Source organism: Suncus etruscus, chromosome 5 (assembly GCF_024139225.1).
Source record: "Suncus etruscus isolate mSunEtr1 chromosome 5, mSunEtr1.pri.cur, whole genome shotgun sequence".
Taxonomy (NCBI): domain Eukaryota; kingdom Metazoa; phylum Chordata; class Mammalia; order Eulipotyphla; family Soricidae; genus Suncus; species Suncus etruscus.
In genome coordinates, this window is record NC_064852.1 from 8,378,643 (window position 1) to 8,392,271 (window position 13,629).

At 38.0% G+C, this 13,629-nt stretch overlaps 1 protein-coding gene across 1 annotated transcript; it reads left to right on the plus strand.

Moving 5' to 3' along the window:
- The first annotated feature begins 816 nt into the window (after window positions 1–816).
- On the plus strand, window positions 817–1,533 carry LOC126009669 (peptidyl-prolyl cis-trans isomerase A-like). Its single transcript, XM_049774221.1, has one exon. It carries the CDS (start codon window positions 850–852, stop codon window positions 1,342–1,344), a length of 495 nt encoding a protein of 164 aa, XP_049630178.1. The 5' UTR covers window positions 817–849; the 3' UTR covers window positions 1,345–1,533.
- The last annotated feature ends 12,096 nt before the right edge of the window (window positions 1,534–13,629 follow it).

Here is a 13,629-nt window from a genome sequence, read left to right on the forward strand (position 1 = left end):
TCACTGTTGGAACCATGCTAATTTCTCTTTCATCAATGTACTGACCACTCCTATGTTTTCACTCATAGTATTTATTCTGGTTCTCCATATCAGCAAAACCACTTCTTTGCCTGCATTCTCAAAGTTAGAAATATCTATTGTACTTCCAAAGCACTCTCCTCTACCTAGAATCATGACACCACTTACCATTATCTTTCTCTGCTCTTTCTTTATTATCTTGCACAGATATTACTCTATTTATGTTTGCTTATTTGAATAAACATGCATTTTTTTTTTTGTTTTTGGGCCACACCCGGCGGCGTTCAGGGGTTACTCCTGGCTGTCTGCTCAGAAGTAGCTCCTGGCAGGCACGGAGGACCATGTGGGACACCGGGATTCGAACCAACCACCTTTGGTCCTGGATCAGCTGCTTGCAAGGCAAACGCCGCTGTGCTATCTCTCCGGGCCCAACATGCATTCTTTTAAGAACAAACCATTATTCCAGAAATCATAAAATAATTGAGCAAACACACAGTGTGTATAAACTTATATAAATACATATATGTATAAATTCTCATCTATATCTAGCAGTATCTTTCCCAAACATGTCCTATAAGCACTCTTTATGAAAAATTGCTCTTTTTTTTTTTTTACCAATAACATATATTTATTTATGAAACCACTTGAGAAGGAATGACAAAATAGGACACATCTTGCTTACCTTGATCAGTTTATGCATGTCTCAGCATTAGTTTACAATCTTTTATATCTTAGTCAAAAGATAAAAACATACAAAAGGTTATGGGATATTTAAAAAGGAAGCAAGAGCCCGCCCCTGCAGACGCCGTCGCCGCCGTGTCTCCCGCCACCATGGTCAACTCTACCGTGTTCTTCGACATCGCCGTTGATGGCGCGCCCCTGGGCCGCATGTCTTTCGAGCTGTTTGCAGACAAAGTTCCAAAGACGGCAGAAAATTTCCGTGCGCTGAGCACTGGCGAGAAAGGATTTGGTCACAAAGGTTCCTGCTTCCACAGAATTATTCCAGGATTTATGTGCCAGGGCGGTGACTTCACTCGCCACAACGGCACAGGCGGCAAGTCCATCTATGGAGAGAAGTTTGATGATGAGAACTTCATCCTGAAGCACACGGGGCCTGGCATCCTCTCCATGGCCAATGCAGGCCCCAACACCAATGGTTCCCAGTTCTTTATCTGCACTGCCAAGACTGAGTGGCTGGATGGCAAACACGTGGTGTTCGGCAAGGTGAAGGAGGGCACGAACATTGTGGAGGCTATGGAGCGCTTTGGGTCCAAGAATGGCAAGACTATCAAGAAGATCACCATCTCCGACTGCGGACAAGTCTAAGGCCCTGCTTCTCTGTTCCCACTACACCAGACCTCAGGAGTCTGGTGTGCCCATCCCCCATGTGCCCAGAATGCCCTCTGGCCCGTGTGCACCCTCAGTTCCCTAGTCCTTACCCTGTCCCATCTTGCTGGATTGCAGAGTTGTTTATGATTATGAAATAAAAAGTACACAATAATGAAAAAAAAAAAAGGAAGCAAGAATATTTAGGTGAAAGTTTAGTTTAATACTCATTTAAGTCTGGATTTATAATAATAGCAGCTTATATAGATGACAATAGCAATGCTACTTGACATTAAAAAAAAAGGAAAAGTGTCATCAAGTTTGCAGTCAGGAGCTTTTAAAGAAGGCAGATCTTGGCTCAGAGTGTTAGCACAGCGGTAGGGCATTTGCCTTGCACATGGTGACCCAGGATAGATGTGGGTTCGATCTCTGGCATCCTATATGGTCCACCGAGCCAGAAGTGATTTTTGAGTGCAGTCAGGAGTAACCCTTGAGTGCCTCTGGATGTGAAGAAAGCATATGTATTCCACTGGGCTTGATAACACTTTTCTTTTTCTCTTTTTCATTGGTTTGCTTTTGGGTCAAACTCAGCAGTGCTCAGTGGTTATTTCTGGCTTTGTGCTTAGAAATTGCCTCTGGCAGGCTTGGGGGACTCTTGGGGAAACTGGGTAGCCCATGTGCAAGTCAAATGCTCTACTTGCAGTGCTATCTCTCTGGTCCTGATAGCACTTTTCTTAATCCTTCAAGCATCAGCAACTGGGATACTGGATAACATCTTTCTGTCCAGAAGAAGAGAAAATACATACCTCTTTCCATTTTGAATTGGGAGCGTTTTCAATGTCCTGAAATTAGCATAGAGTTCATCATCACTGTTCTTTCAGCAAGTGACGATAATGTGTCTTGAAGGGTATATGGAAGAATTATATGGATTAATTAATGAAAATAATAAATCATGCTACATACTACATACATTGTAATAGTGACCACCATTAGCTGTTCCTTCCTCAAGAACTTGAGGAACCATGATAATCTTGTAAGATGAAGCACCATTCTCTGTCCAACAGAGCATTACAATTTATGAATTTCTGCTGAGAATGAAGGACCAACATTAGACTTCAATAATTAATCCATGCCCTGGGATGATGCTTGAGATCCTAGAAAGAAGGGGAGGGCACTGTTTTATCCTTTTTCATTCAGTGTCTTTTATATACCAACCTAATTTGAATGTCATAGAAAGTTAATGAAGACATGTTATACACACAGGGCAAAAGCAGTACAAGTGAAATGGTACCCATTTTACCATCATCTAAGTTTAAGAAATCCTCAGTGGCACATGGAGTGTAGAAGAAATGAGATTTGTTAGGATGCAAGAGGAAATGATGTTTAGAGGCAGAGAAGAAAGAGAAGGAATCTACCCAGTCTTTCTATAATTCTACTACTACATTTTGAAGACGTAAGGCTAGGAAGTGGACATAGATTGTCTGTTCCCACTCTTATGCTAGATAAGAATTTCTTAATCAGGGTCCATGTAGTCTCATGTGGTCTCCAAGGATATTTTAAGGGGCACAAATAAAAAATTGTAAGAGATCACAGGAAGAAAATAAGGGGGAAGAGTAGGAAAAAATTGGGAAACCTTGGGCTATATCATGTAATAAATATTATTCAGTTTTGACAGTGTGAAAAAAGTGATGATATCTATATTTTTTCTTACATTGCATGACACACTTTCTGTTGATAGTCTAAAAAAGTAAAACCATAGCTGTTTCATAAGTAGCTCTTTTTGGCTTCAAATAACACATGTGAAATTCCTTAAGTCAGTTTCTATTTATACCACTGGGAATAATCTCCCAGAGTTGGCATAAGCAGAATGATCTGATATCCTAAAGAAGCCCCATTCCTACCTGTCTCTGATATGTACAACATATCCAAATTGGGTGAGCACTATCCCCCAAATCTGGGTAGGATACTTCCTTTATGAGAAAGCAATCTGGAAGGAACCAAAGCTATGAATAAGGAAGTTAAGACATTCTGCAAAGTAGTTTGGAATCTTCTAAAGTTCCTTACACGAGTTTTAGAAATTGGGGCCAGAGTTAAGCATAGCAGGAGGGCATTTGACTTGCACACTGCCAACCTGGGGACAGACTCAGGTTCAATACCCAGCAAACCAGATGGTCCCCCAAGCCTGCCAGGAGAGAATTCTGAATACAGAGGTAGGAGTAACCCCTGAACACTACTGGATATGGCCCGCTCTTCCATAATTTTTAGGAATTAGGCTTTTTTGTTTGTTTATTTTGGTGATCACACCTGCTGGGGCTCAGGTATTACTTTGGCTCTGGCCCCAAAATTAAATTTTTTGGGGGGGTCACACCTGGCAGTGCTCAGGGGTTACTCCTGGCTCTATGCTCAGAAATCGCTTCTGGCAGGCTCGGGGGACCATATGGGGTGCCGGGATTTGAACCATGGTTTCTGCATCTAAGTCAAATGCCTTACCGCTGTGCTATCTCTCCATCCCTAAAATTAAATTATTTAATAAAAAAATTAAGAAGAAAAAGAGGAAGGTTGATCTGGTGAAGGGGGTGAACTATTTATGACTAAAATCTAACTACAAATATGTTTGTAACCATTGTGCTTAAATAAAGATATTAAAAAAATAAAATTATCAATAAAAAGATATTTTGATATAGGAAAAAAAGAAGAAAACAAATCCCAGAGAAATTTCTACAATGTGGATAAAAGTACATTTTGTCTAGAGGAACAAAGTAATTTACACTTTTAAGTAATCTTTAGTACTTAAGCTGTTCTAAACAGTATTTGATGTATTTCAGAACCAAATGGAAAAGCAATGGCTCTATTTTAAATCCAAAGGTATCCTTATGCAGAGCATTGAAGTCATATCAGAAAAGAAATTTCCAGAAAAAAAGAAAGATTCTCTGCACATGTTTAAAGCTAGTTAGAACCAAGCTCATACAGCTGACTTAGCATAACTTCTTGAGAGGTCTTTCTTTTTCTGTCATGTGATATTAATAATTGATAATAACTCCTCTTTTGTGATATTACACATTTGTATTCTTATTGTATTAAAGGTGACTACAGTCAGTAAAGTACCCAACCATGCTGACATATATTGTACTGTACTCCTCAGTATTTGAATGTTCCAGCTGTACATGTCAAACACAGTACAGAAGAAGTAATGTCTGTTACTCTATGTGTACGCTTTGCAGAACTCTGTCTTGCGTTGAAAGACATTTTGATCATGCACACTCTTGAAAATCAACTCACATAATTTAAGGATCCAGGGTCAACAAGTAATAGAAAATATAAAATTATTCTTTTGATTTTGTTTCATCAAAACCTAAACTCTAGATAGAGGAAGATTTCAGGAAGGACAGAAAACATAAAATTTAAAGAAAAAAAGCCATCAGTTCAACATCAATACCAATGCCATGTTATTCATGGGTATATAAATATGATGTGATTGAAAAAATTTCTACCGTCCCTAAAAGTTCTAACTCCAGTTTAGTCATAAGAAGAACATTAGGGAGAAAAACACAACTTAGGGAAGATTAAAAAACACTTTGCTAGTGTTTTCATCAAAACTTTCAAGGTTATAAAAAACTGAGTAGAAAATGGTCACAGCATGGAAGAAACTGTCGCAGCCAAAAGATATAGTGATTAGGGGCCGGAGAGATAGCATGGAGGTAAGGCGTTTGCCTTTCATGCAGAAGGTCATCGGTTCGAATCCCGGCGTCCCATATGGTCCCCCGTGCCTGCCAGGAGCAATTTCTGAGCATGGAGCCAGGAATAAACCCTGAGCACTGCCGGGTGTGACCCAAAAACCACAAAAAAAAAAAAAAAAAGATATAGTGATTAAATGTAATGCAATATATTGCTTGGGATCCTATAACCAAAAAAAGAAATGAAATACAAAGTAAGGCTGTGTCCAACAAAAGTACTGATTTTAATTCTTAATAATGCAGCACCACTGGTTCATTATTTTCTTTTTTTACTAATATCTTTATTTAAACACCTTGATTACATATATAATTGTAGTTGGGTTCCAGTCATGTAAAGAACACCCCACTTCACCAGTGCAACATTCCCATCACCAATGTCCCACAGCACAGTCAATTTTAGTAGCTAATGCTAGAGGAACTATGTATAGGGTATACAGAAATATCAGTCTATCTTTGCCTCTCTTTCTCTCTCTCTCTTCTCTCTCTCTCTCTCTCTCTCTCTCTCTCTCTCTCTCTCTCTCTCTCTCTCTCTCTCTCTCTCCAGTCTTTGTGTTACTGCTCAATGGACCACATGCAGAGATAGAGATCGAACCCTAATATCATTGGCCACTTGCAAGGCATGTGTCTGATGGGTTGTACTATTGCTCCTATCCCCTAAAACTACTTATAAAGTTTCATATATATACATATATATGCATTATATATAAATTATGTAGTTTTCATGCAAAGAAAAAAATGGTTGCTACAAAAGAGATTTGTTCTTAGAATCACCAACTATCTCCTTATCCCTTTAGGCACTGTTTGCCTTGTCTCTGAAAAGGATATGATTTTCTTCACTTTGATACGTGACCTATTTTTGATCTGGAAAAAAGCTTCAGGTGATTTTCAAAAAGACATAAAAGTTAAAAGTGGAAATAGTATTATGGGATAGGAGTTGGGTGAGGAACAATTTGGCTTAGGATAGAGAGAAATTTTGGAGTTACTTAGACCTGTGTTTATACTGTTTCTTAGTGACGTTAGTGATATTACTTAACTTTCTGAAGTTTTGTACCTTTTTGTTACCATAAGCAACTTATTAGCATCTAAATATATCAAGCATATTGGTCATGGTGACATTTCAGTAACTGAACCTAGAGATGTTCTAGGACATCACAAAAGATCCAAATTAAAGTAAAAATTGATTTATTCAATTTCTTGAACACTTGAAGTCCAGTCAAATATAAAGTCCTACAAAATACAAATAAAAATTAAAAGAAAAAGATTTTCCCAAGGTATACCAGGAATGAGTGGTAGAATAGAGACAAATAGTCCTAACTTTATTTTAAGAGTCCTACCTTTTAATTTGCATTTTCCCCATAAAAGAGGTAGCATATTTTCTTTCAAGCATACTTCTTTTTTTTTTTTTTTTTTTTTTTTTTGGATTTTGGGTCACACCCGGTGGTGCTCAGAGGTTACTCCTGGCTGTCTGCTCAGAAATAGCTCCTGGCAGGCACAGGGGACCATATGGGACACCGGGATTCGAACCAACCACCTTTGGTCCTGGATCGGCTGCTTGCAAGCAAACACCGCTGTGCTATCTCTCCGGGCCCTCAAGCATACTTCTTGTATAGCCTTTAAGATGAGTGAGAATACATATGCAATTTAATATTCTAATATAGGGATTAATGAGCTCTTCATTTATGTAAGTGCTGATTGGCTAAGAAATATGTTCATCTTTTTAGGTTCTTACTAATTAAAAAAGATTTCCTCATGACATATTCTTCTGATAAATCTGAAATAACAAAGAGATATCCTCGAGGTTTGTTTTGTTTCTGTTTTATCCTAGCAACAAATAACACAATAGTTAAGAGAAAGACTCTGGAGCCAGACAGATAAGGAGTAAACTTTGGATCTCCTCTTCCTAGCTATGGGAGCCTGTTCACATTAATAACATTTGTGAACTTCACTATTGTCTTTTAAAATTTAATATAATAAAGATACATACGGAAGAGGCACAATGGGGCTATAATATGCATTATAGCATATACACTGTTCATAGCAAAGTAGTGCCTCAGAATAAACACATGTAGTAGCCTTGGAGTGGCCACTGTATTGTTTCCATTCTAGTGTAAAGGTAGAGGTCATGTCATTACACTTCACAGATGTTGCCCTTTTTACTAATGGGAAAATTGGTAAAATGCCGGTTCAAGTCTTACACCATTTTCCCAACAGTTCATATGAAGTTTAGCATTTTTTTCAGCAGTAAAGGCTTTTATTGAAGAGAAGTTCTTTTACTATTATACACTACAGACAACAGTTAACAGCAGCATAACTTTAAGCTGTACTGGGAAGTCAGAAAGTTAATGTGACTAGCTTTATGGTGATGTTAATTTTATTGGAGTGGTTTGAAACCACATTTGCAGTAAATACCAGAAGAGCCTGTATGATGTTCTTTTCTTGGGGAAATTAATAATTTACAGCTCTAGGGAAGATACTCAGCATAACAAGAGGGCCCATTTTAGCTATTCTAAGCATCTGGAGATCTAATTCCTTTTATAGAGTATTTGTAACTTATAAACTGCATGATAGAGTCAACTTATTTCTTCACTAGCCTCACTTTTCCCTAATGAGTGAACAGAACATTTTCTATTGCATGGGACAAAGACTAATCTCACATAGTCCTCGAATATATGTGGCAGTTACAGGGTTAGTTAATTAAAACCTCCACAGCAACCCCCCCTCTGTGCTCTGCTTAGATCTAGGTCTCAAAATACACTGAGAAATCTATGGTTTTTCTCCACTGCTCAAATGTGTTCTCCTCCATGTTGGCTTCATTCCCAAACTCCACATGGTGATGATGTGGTTGACATCAGCTCCAGAGCTAAATGCCCTCAGCTTCAATTTCAGTGAAAAAGAGTGCTTTTCTTTCCTAAAGAGATCCAACAAAAGCCTCAGACCTGATGTTCAAGGCATAAATTTGTCAACATGCCCATTTTTGAGACTTTCTGAAGAAGAGGATAGGACTGAATTCTTAGATTAAACATGGGTCACATGCCCTTCCTAGAGATGGAGGAGAAGATAGTCTGATTAAAATAATCAATAATAAATTAAGACCAGTAGTCTTAATTTCATTCTGTTTTTGAGGGGGTTTACACAGGGTTTACTACAGTTTCTGAGCTCAGGGATCACAGCTGACAGTGCTGGGGTCTAAAGTCAAGAGTCTCCCCCACTGTACTATCTCTTTGGCTCTTCAGTATTCATTTCCTTTTGCTATCTGACAAACTTATCTACTAAAACAATAGTTTTACTATCCTGTACTTTCTTTAGTTCAAAAGTCTAGGGAGAGAGACCTGAGAAAAGGTACATGGGTTAAAAAGGTTGTGTTGGATGTTCTGACCACAGTATCCTCTTCAGCACATACATGGTTCCCAAAACATTGTCAAGACTGACCCCTGAATACAGAGCTAGGAGTAACCCTTACATATGACCCAATCCCTTGTACCTACCAAAATATTGTCATCTGGAACATCACTAGATTTCTTTCCAAGGTCTTATCAGTCTGAAATCAAAGTAACATACAGTGCTGTAATCTCACCTAGGTCCAGAGTCCTCTGTGAAGGTCACCTGGTTATAAAAAATCAACTTACATTGACTGTGTGAATGCAGTTCCAACTTTTTGTTGACCTTTGGCCAGAGACCTCTTTCAGAAAATATAGGCTAGCATTCAGGTACTTGTCACATGGACACACAGCATGGTAATTTTCTTTGTCCTCAAAGCTAACAAAGCTTTGTATCCTTGACATATATTGCCTTAAAGAGTTCATCCTTTGGTACATTTGCACATGGAATATTAAACAGCTGAAAGGGACAATAAATTCATGCTATTTGTTGCAACTTAGTCGGAATTCGAAGATATCATGTTGAATGAAAATAGTCACCAAAAGAAAGAAAACCTAGGATGGTTTCATGTACCTGTGGTATATAAAATCATTGTATTAGAAAATGTAATGTAGTAAAGAGGATATTTCTAGAATACCCTTGAACCCTAGGAAGAGATAGATAGGAAAGAAATAGATGTTGAAGAAAAGAAATCAAGGCAGAAAGGAATAACATGAGACAGGGAAATAAGGGGGAACTGAGTATTGGTTAATTAGGAATATGGAAGAGAGGTATAGCTATCCATCCAAACCTCAGACTTAACAACATTAAAAATATGAGATCTAAGCTAATACCACAAAACTTTAATTTCCCTGCAAAGGTGGTAGGCCAAGGGTTGGGGAGGTTGGTTGAAGGTTAGGGGTGGCAGTATATGGGAGCACTGGTGATAGGAATTGACATTGGTAGTGAGAATAACATTGAAATGTTATATGCCTAAAATTCAACTATCAAAAAGTTCGTAAATCACAATTCTTTAATTTATTAATTTTTAATTAAAGCATTGTAATTTAAAAAAGTTATTCTTAAGTGTGGGGTATCCCTTCCCATAAGGCCCTTGCCTGGGCTTCCTGTTGATGTCAATTCCACCTGAAGAATTACACCTGCCCATGCCTGGGGTGGGACAGGCTATTTTGAAGAAAGAACAGAAAGAGCCTGGCTTGGGGAAGGGAGGAGCAGCAAAACAGCAGAGAGCCAGAGAAGAGCAGCAAGAAAAGCCACTGGGCAAAGAAAGGAGAGCAGAAAGGCACATGTTAGAGAAAAGGCCATGAAGTAAAGCTGGCTGAGTCCAATGAAACTTTAACTGACTGATTATGAGTTATTTCTCCACTGCTTTTACCTTGCTATAGACTCAGTAAAAGGGCTAAAGGTGCCTTGCATTGCTGTGCTGAGAAAGACCTCACCCCAACTCATGGACTTTAGACTTTATGTTTTATATTAAATCAAAAGTTAAGTTTTTTTAGAATTCAATATTTCAGCATCAATCCCACCACCAGTGTCAACATTCCTCTACCAATGTTCCCAGAATTCATCCCATACCTCCCAACTCCTCCCCAGCTTACCCTCCTAGCAGGTACCTTATTAAATTTTACTTTTAAATTTTGGGTCTGATTATTTCATTGTTATTGATTTTATAAGCCATGGTTCTTAAAAATAAAATAAAAAAGAGTACATCTATTTCCATCAGCACACTCAGCGTAGTTTGTTTCTATATAAATAATCTCAAAGTCAACTGATTACTAACCTAAATATAGGAGAGGCATGCTACTATGTTCCCTTGGAATTGCTCACTTTTGATGGGAGGAGAATTATACAGGAAAGTGTTGGGAAACAAGTCATCTTAAGAGAACTCATTGAATTCTTTCTGCTCTACCCTAGACCCATCAAAGAAAAACAGGAGTCTAGTTAACAAGGAAGTATTAAATATTGGGCAGCCAGGAAAATAAAATCTACTTCATTCAGAAAAAAAAGTACTGGTATTGGCCCAGATTATCTCTAGCATCCCATCCAATTCAAATCATGGTTCATTTTTTAAATATAGACACTCAATATTTCCAATGAAGTTGGAAAATCAGCAGCAACTTTGCATGAAAGTCACTAGAAATAAAGGGCACATTCTTTATAAATATCACCCATTTGGAGCGTTTCCTCAGTGATGTCTGCAACCCTACCCCTTTGGGGGGCATCACTTGCCCACCTCATTAATATCTTCTGACTTGCTGTTGACAGCCCATTTTTTATGAGACTGGAAGGACGCACTCTAACTTAGGACCCAAGGGAGTTGAAGGAACCTTTCTAAAATATGGCCTTGACCCAGCAAGCGAGTCACCTTCCCTGAAGTCTTGGAGCTTGAGCTATGGTTTATCTCTAGCCCCCTGTTTTTTTGGCAATGGAGGAAGAGGATGTGGTCAACATCGCAAAAGCATTACTCAGAGTCAAATTGGTTCACAGTAAAGAAATAAAACTGAGATCTATTCCTGCATGAGTCTTCTTCTGTCTGTAAAATAGTCCCAGAGGAACTTTACAGGGCCTCAGTACTAGTTGGGAACTTATTGAACAGCAGAATTTGTGTACAAATCTCTTAATCTTGCTCTTTTCCATATGTAAGTGCAGGAAGAAACAAGAGAGAGCAAGCAATCTTGTTCTTGGAAAAAAAAAAGTTCACTCTAAAGTCTTAGATCCACCAGGTTAATTTTTTTGAATAAATGATGCAGCATTTACCAGAGGTAATATCATGTATCTATATGCTTCATAACCCTATGAAATACAGTAAAATACTAGAGAAGGACAGTCATAGGAAAAACTGTTATTTTAGTAGGTAAAGTTCAGTTGTACATTTGAAAAGTTCAAGCAAAATTTAAATGGTATAATAGAGGAAAAACAAAATACAGCATCTAATGTAATCCCAGGCCAAGTATTAAATGGAAAAATTTCTAAGGAAAATAGTAGCTAAATTGAGTTTAAGGAATCCATGAAGATTATCTAGGCCAAGGTGAAAATCAGAAATATACTCTAAGATGAGTAACTCAACTTAAAAAAGGGTATGGTTATAAAATATCCAATTGCCTGCAAACAGGAATACCAAATGAGTGATATCCAAATTTTAAACTTGGTTACAGGGAGTGAGTGATGGAAAAATAGAGAAGAGAGCAAAATAAAACAGATGATTATGGAGAAATCAACAAGAACAACGCATCAGTTGTATATAATTCATTGTAGAGGATTGTCTTGGTCTTATATATCAGTATATATAATATATACAATAGACTATCCCTAAAAGATTTTAAGCTGAGGTAATATTTCTTGTGAATTTTTCTATCTGAGGCATAGAGAACAGGTCCACGACCACAAGCCTCTAGATAGAGTGCTCTTTCTCTACTTTTTCAGTAGCTCAAGTAAAGATGATAGAGGTCTAAACTTAAAACTGAGCCCAGATTTAATGAGCAATCTTGAGATATATTTGGGTTGAAATGTCTGCAGGATTGGCAATATATCGACTGTTGTCTGATGGAAAGACTAGTAGCAAGGACAATGGCCAAGCTGATTCATTCAAAAGTTTTCCCATTTGTGTGTGATGTCAATTGAAGTTAAAGCAATATGCACTGATCACCTACTGCAATCCAGACTTAGCACAATAACATTCATCTTCCCCCCAAATAACCCTATGAAACAAAAATAAGGCAATGCTATTTTAGAGAAATTCAATTTGTTTATGGTTAGCTAGTAACAGAGAGAAAAGTACTTGAGTCTTTGTCGAGTTCCCTATCATTGAAACGAGGATTTGATAAACACAAAATGCATATTTGGAACTATTCCAATGACAAACTACTTAGGGGAATAAAGATGGTGGTTGAGTATATAGATCACAAATTGTCTCTTTAATATCTTAGAGGTAAAGTTCATGTCTTTCTAGACTGTAGTTGATTGACCATAGCTGCATTTTAGAACTACAGGAGTGACCTTAGAAACACTGCTGAGTGTCAAAGAAAATTCTTTAAGAAACTTCTGGGCACCAAGACAAGGAAATTATACAGGTGTTTACAATGCACACCCTAGACTTATAACCAGGAATCCATACCTACATACAAATAGCAAACACTATTTTCTACTGAGTTCTATCCTTGACCTTATCTTCCTTCTTCTGCCTGAGTTTCACATGAGACATCTTTCTCAGCATCGTCTTCTCCCATGCCTGGAGCCTCTCCGCTGCTGGTGGTCCCTTGCTTTTTGGCACAGATGTGTCTGCTACCTAATTGCCTGCTTATTTGTCAAGTAGTTGTCCCCAACAGATGTTCCCATGTGGGGATTTGGAAGCCAGAATATGTACACAAACAGCCGATTGCATCACTGTTCTGCTTTTGATCTACTCCTGTGGAGGCACTGCCCAGGCCACTCATGATCTTCCAAAGCTGACCTGAGTTGAATTTTCTGGTACTTTCTTTCACTCCAAAACCTTTCCATTGTCTTTCATGGCCTTAAGAAGCTCAGACTGTGTGTGTATCCTTGGATTTCTTTTACCCTGCTTTCTTCCTTTTCTTGCTGCTATTGCCTGTCGTCATTAATCTTTCTGTTAAAATAACAGAAAATGACAGGAGTCTCAGTATCTTGATGGCATAAACATGCTAATGGGGGCCCAGTGAGGAAAGGAAACTTGGCCAGGTTTCAAATATTCAAGGACATAGCTGAGATTTAGTTCTGTTATCTTTTTTTCCCCCATAACTGTATGTTCATTGTAATCTCAGCCACTCAGAATAACCCATGATTTCGAGGTAAATCCTAAAATTGGCTGGCTGAATGACCTTTGATGATATTTGCCATTTTACCTCAGCTTGCGATAGGGGTTCTCAGAATGATTATGAAGTGTAAAATATTGTGCATAAAATACATAGCACTATGTTAAAGGGGTTTCTATGAAAGGTGTGTAAATATAATGGAAAATTTTGATGGGTGCTGATATTTAGAATGATTACTAAGTGCATAAGGATATGAGCTAAATATTCCCAAATTTGAATCCCTGTTGTGGTTATTTCTTGGCAAAGGTTCCTTGGTCAAGTTGCTTCTCTCAGTTTCCATTTCTTCATTTTAAAATTGAAAATTAAAGTATTTTTTAAACTCACATGGTTATAATAATATTGAG

Bases quoted from the DNA above. Each gene is read 5' to 3' on its own strand.
- LOC126009669 (XM_049774221.1), top strand. From the start codon at position 850: ATGGTCAACTCTACCGTGTTCTTCGACATCGCCGTTGATGGCGCGCCC.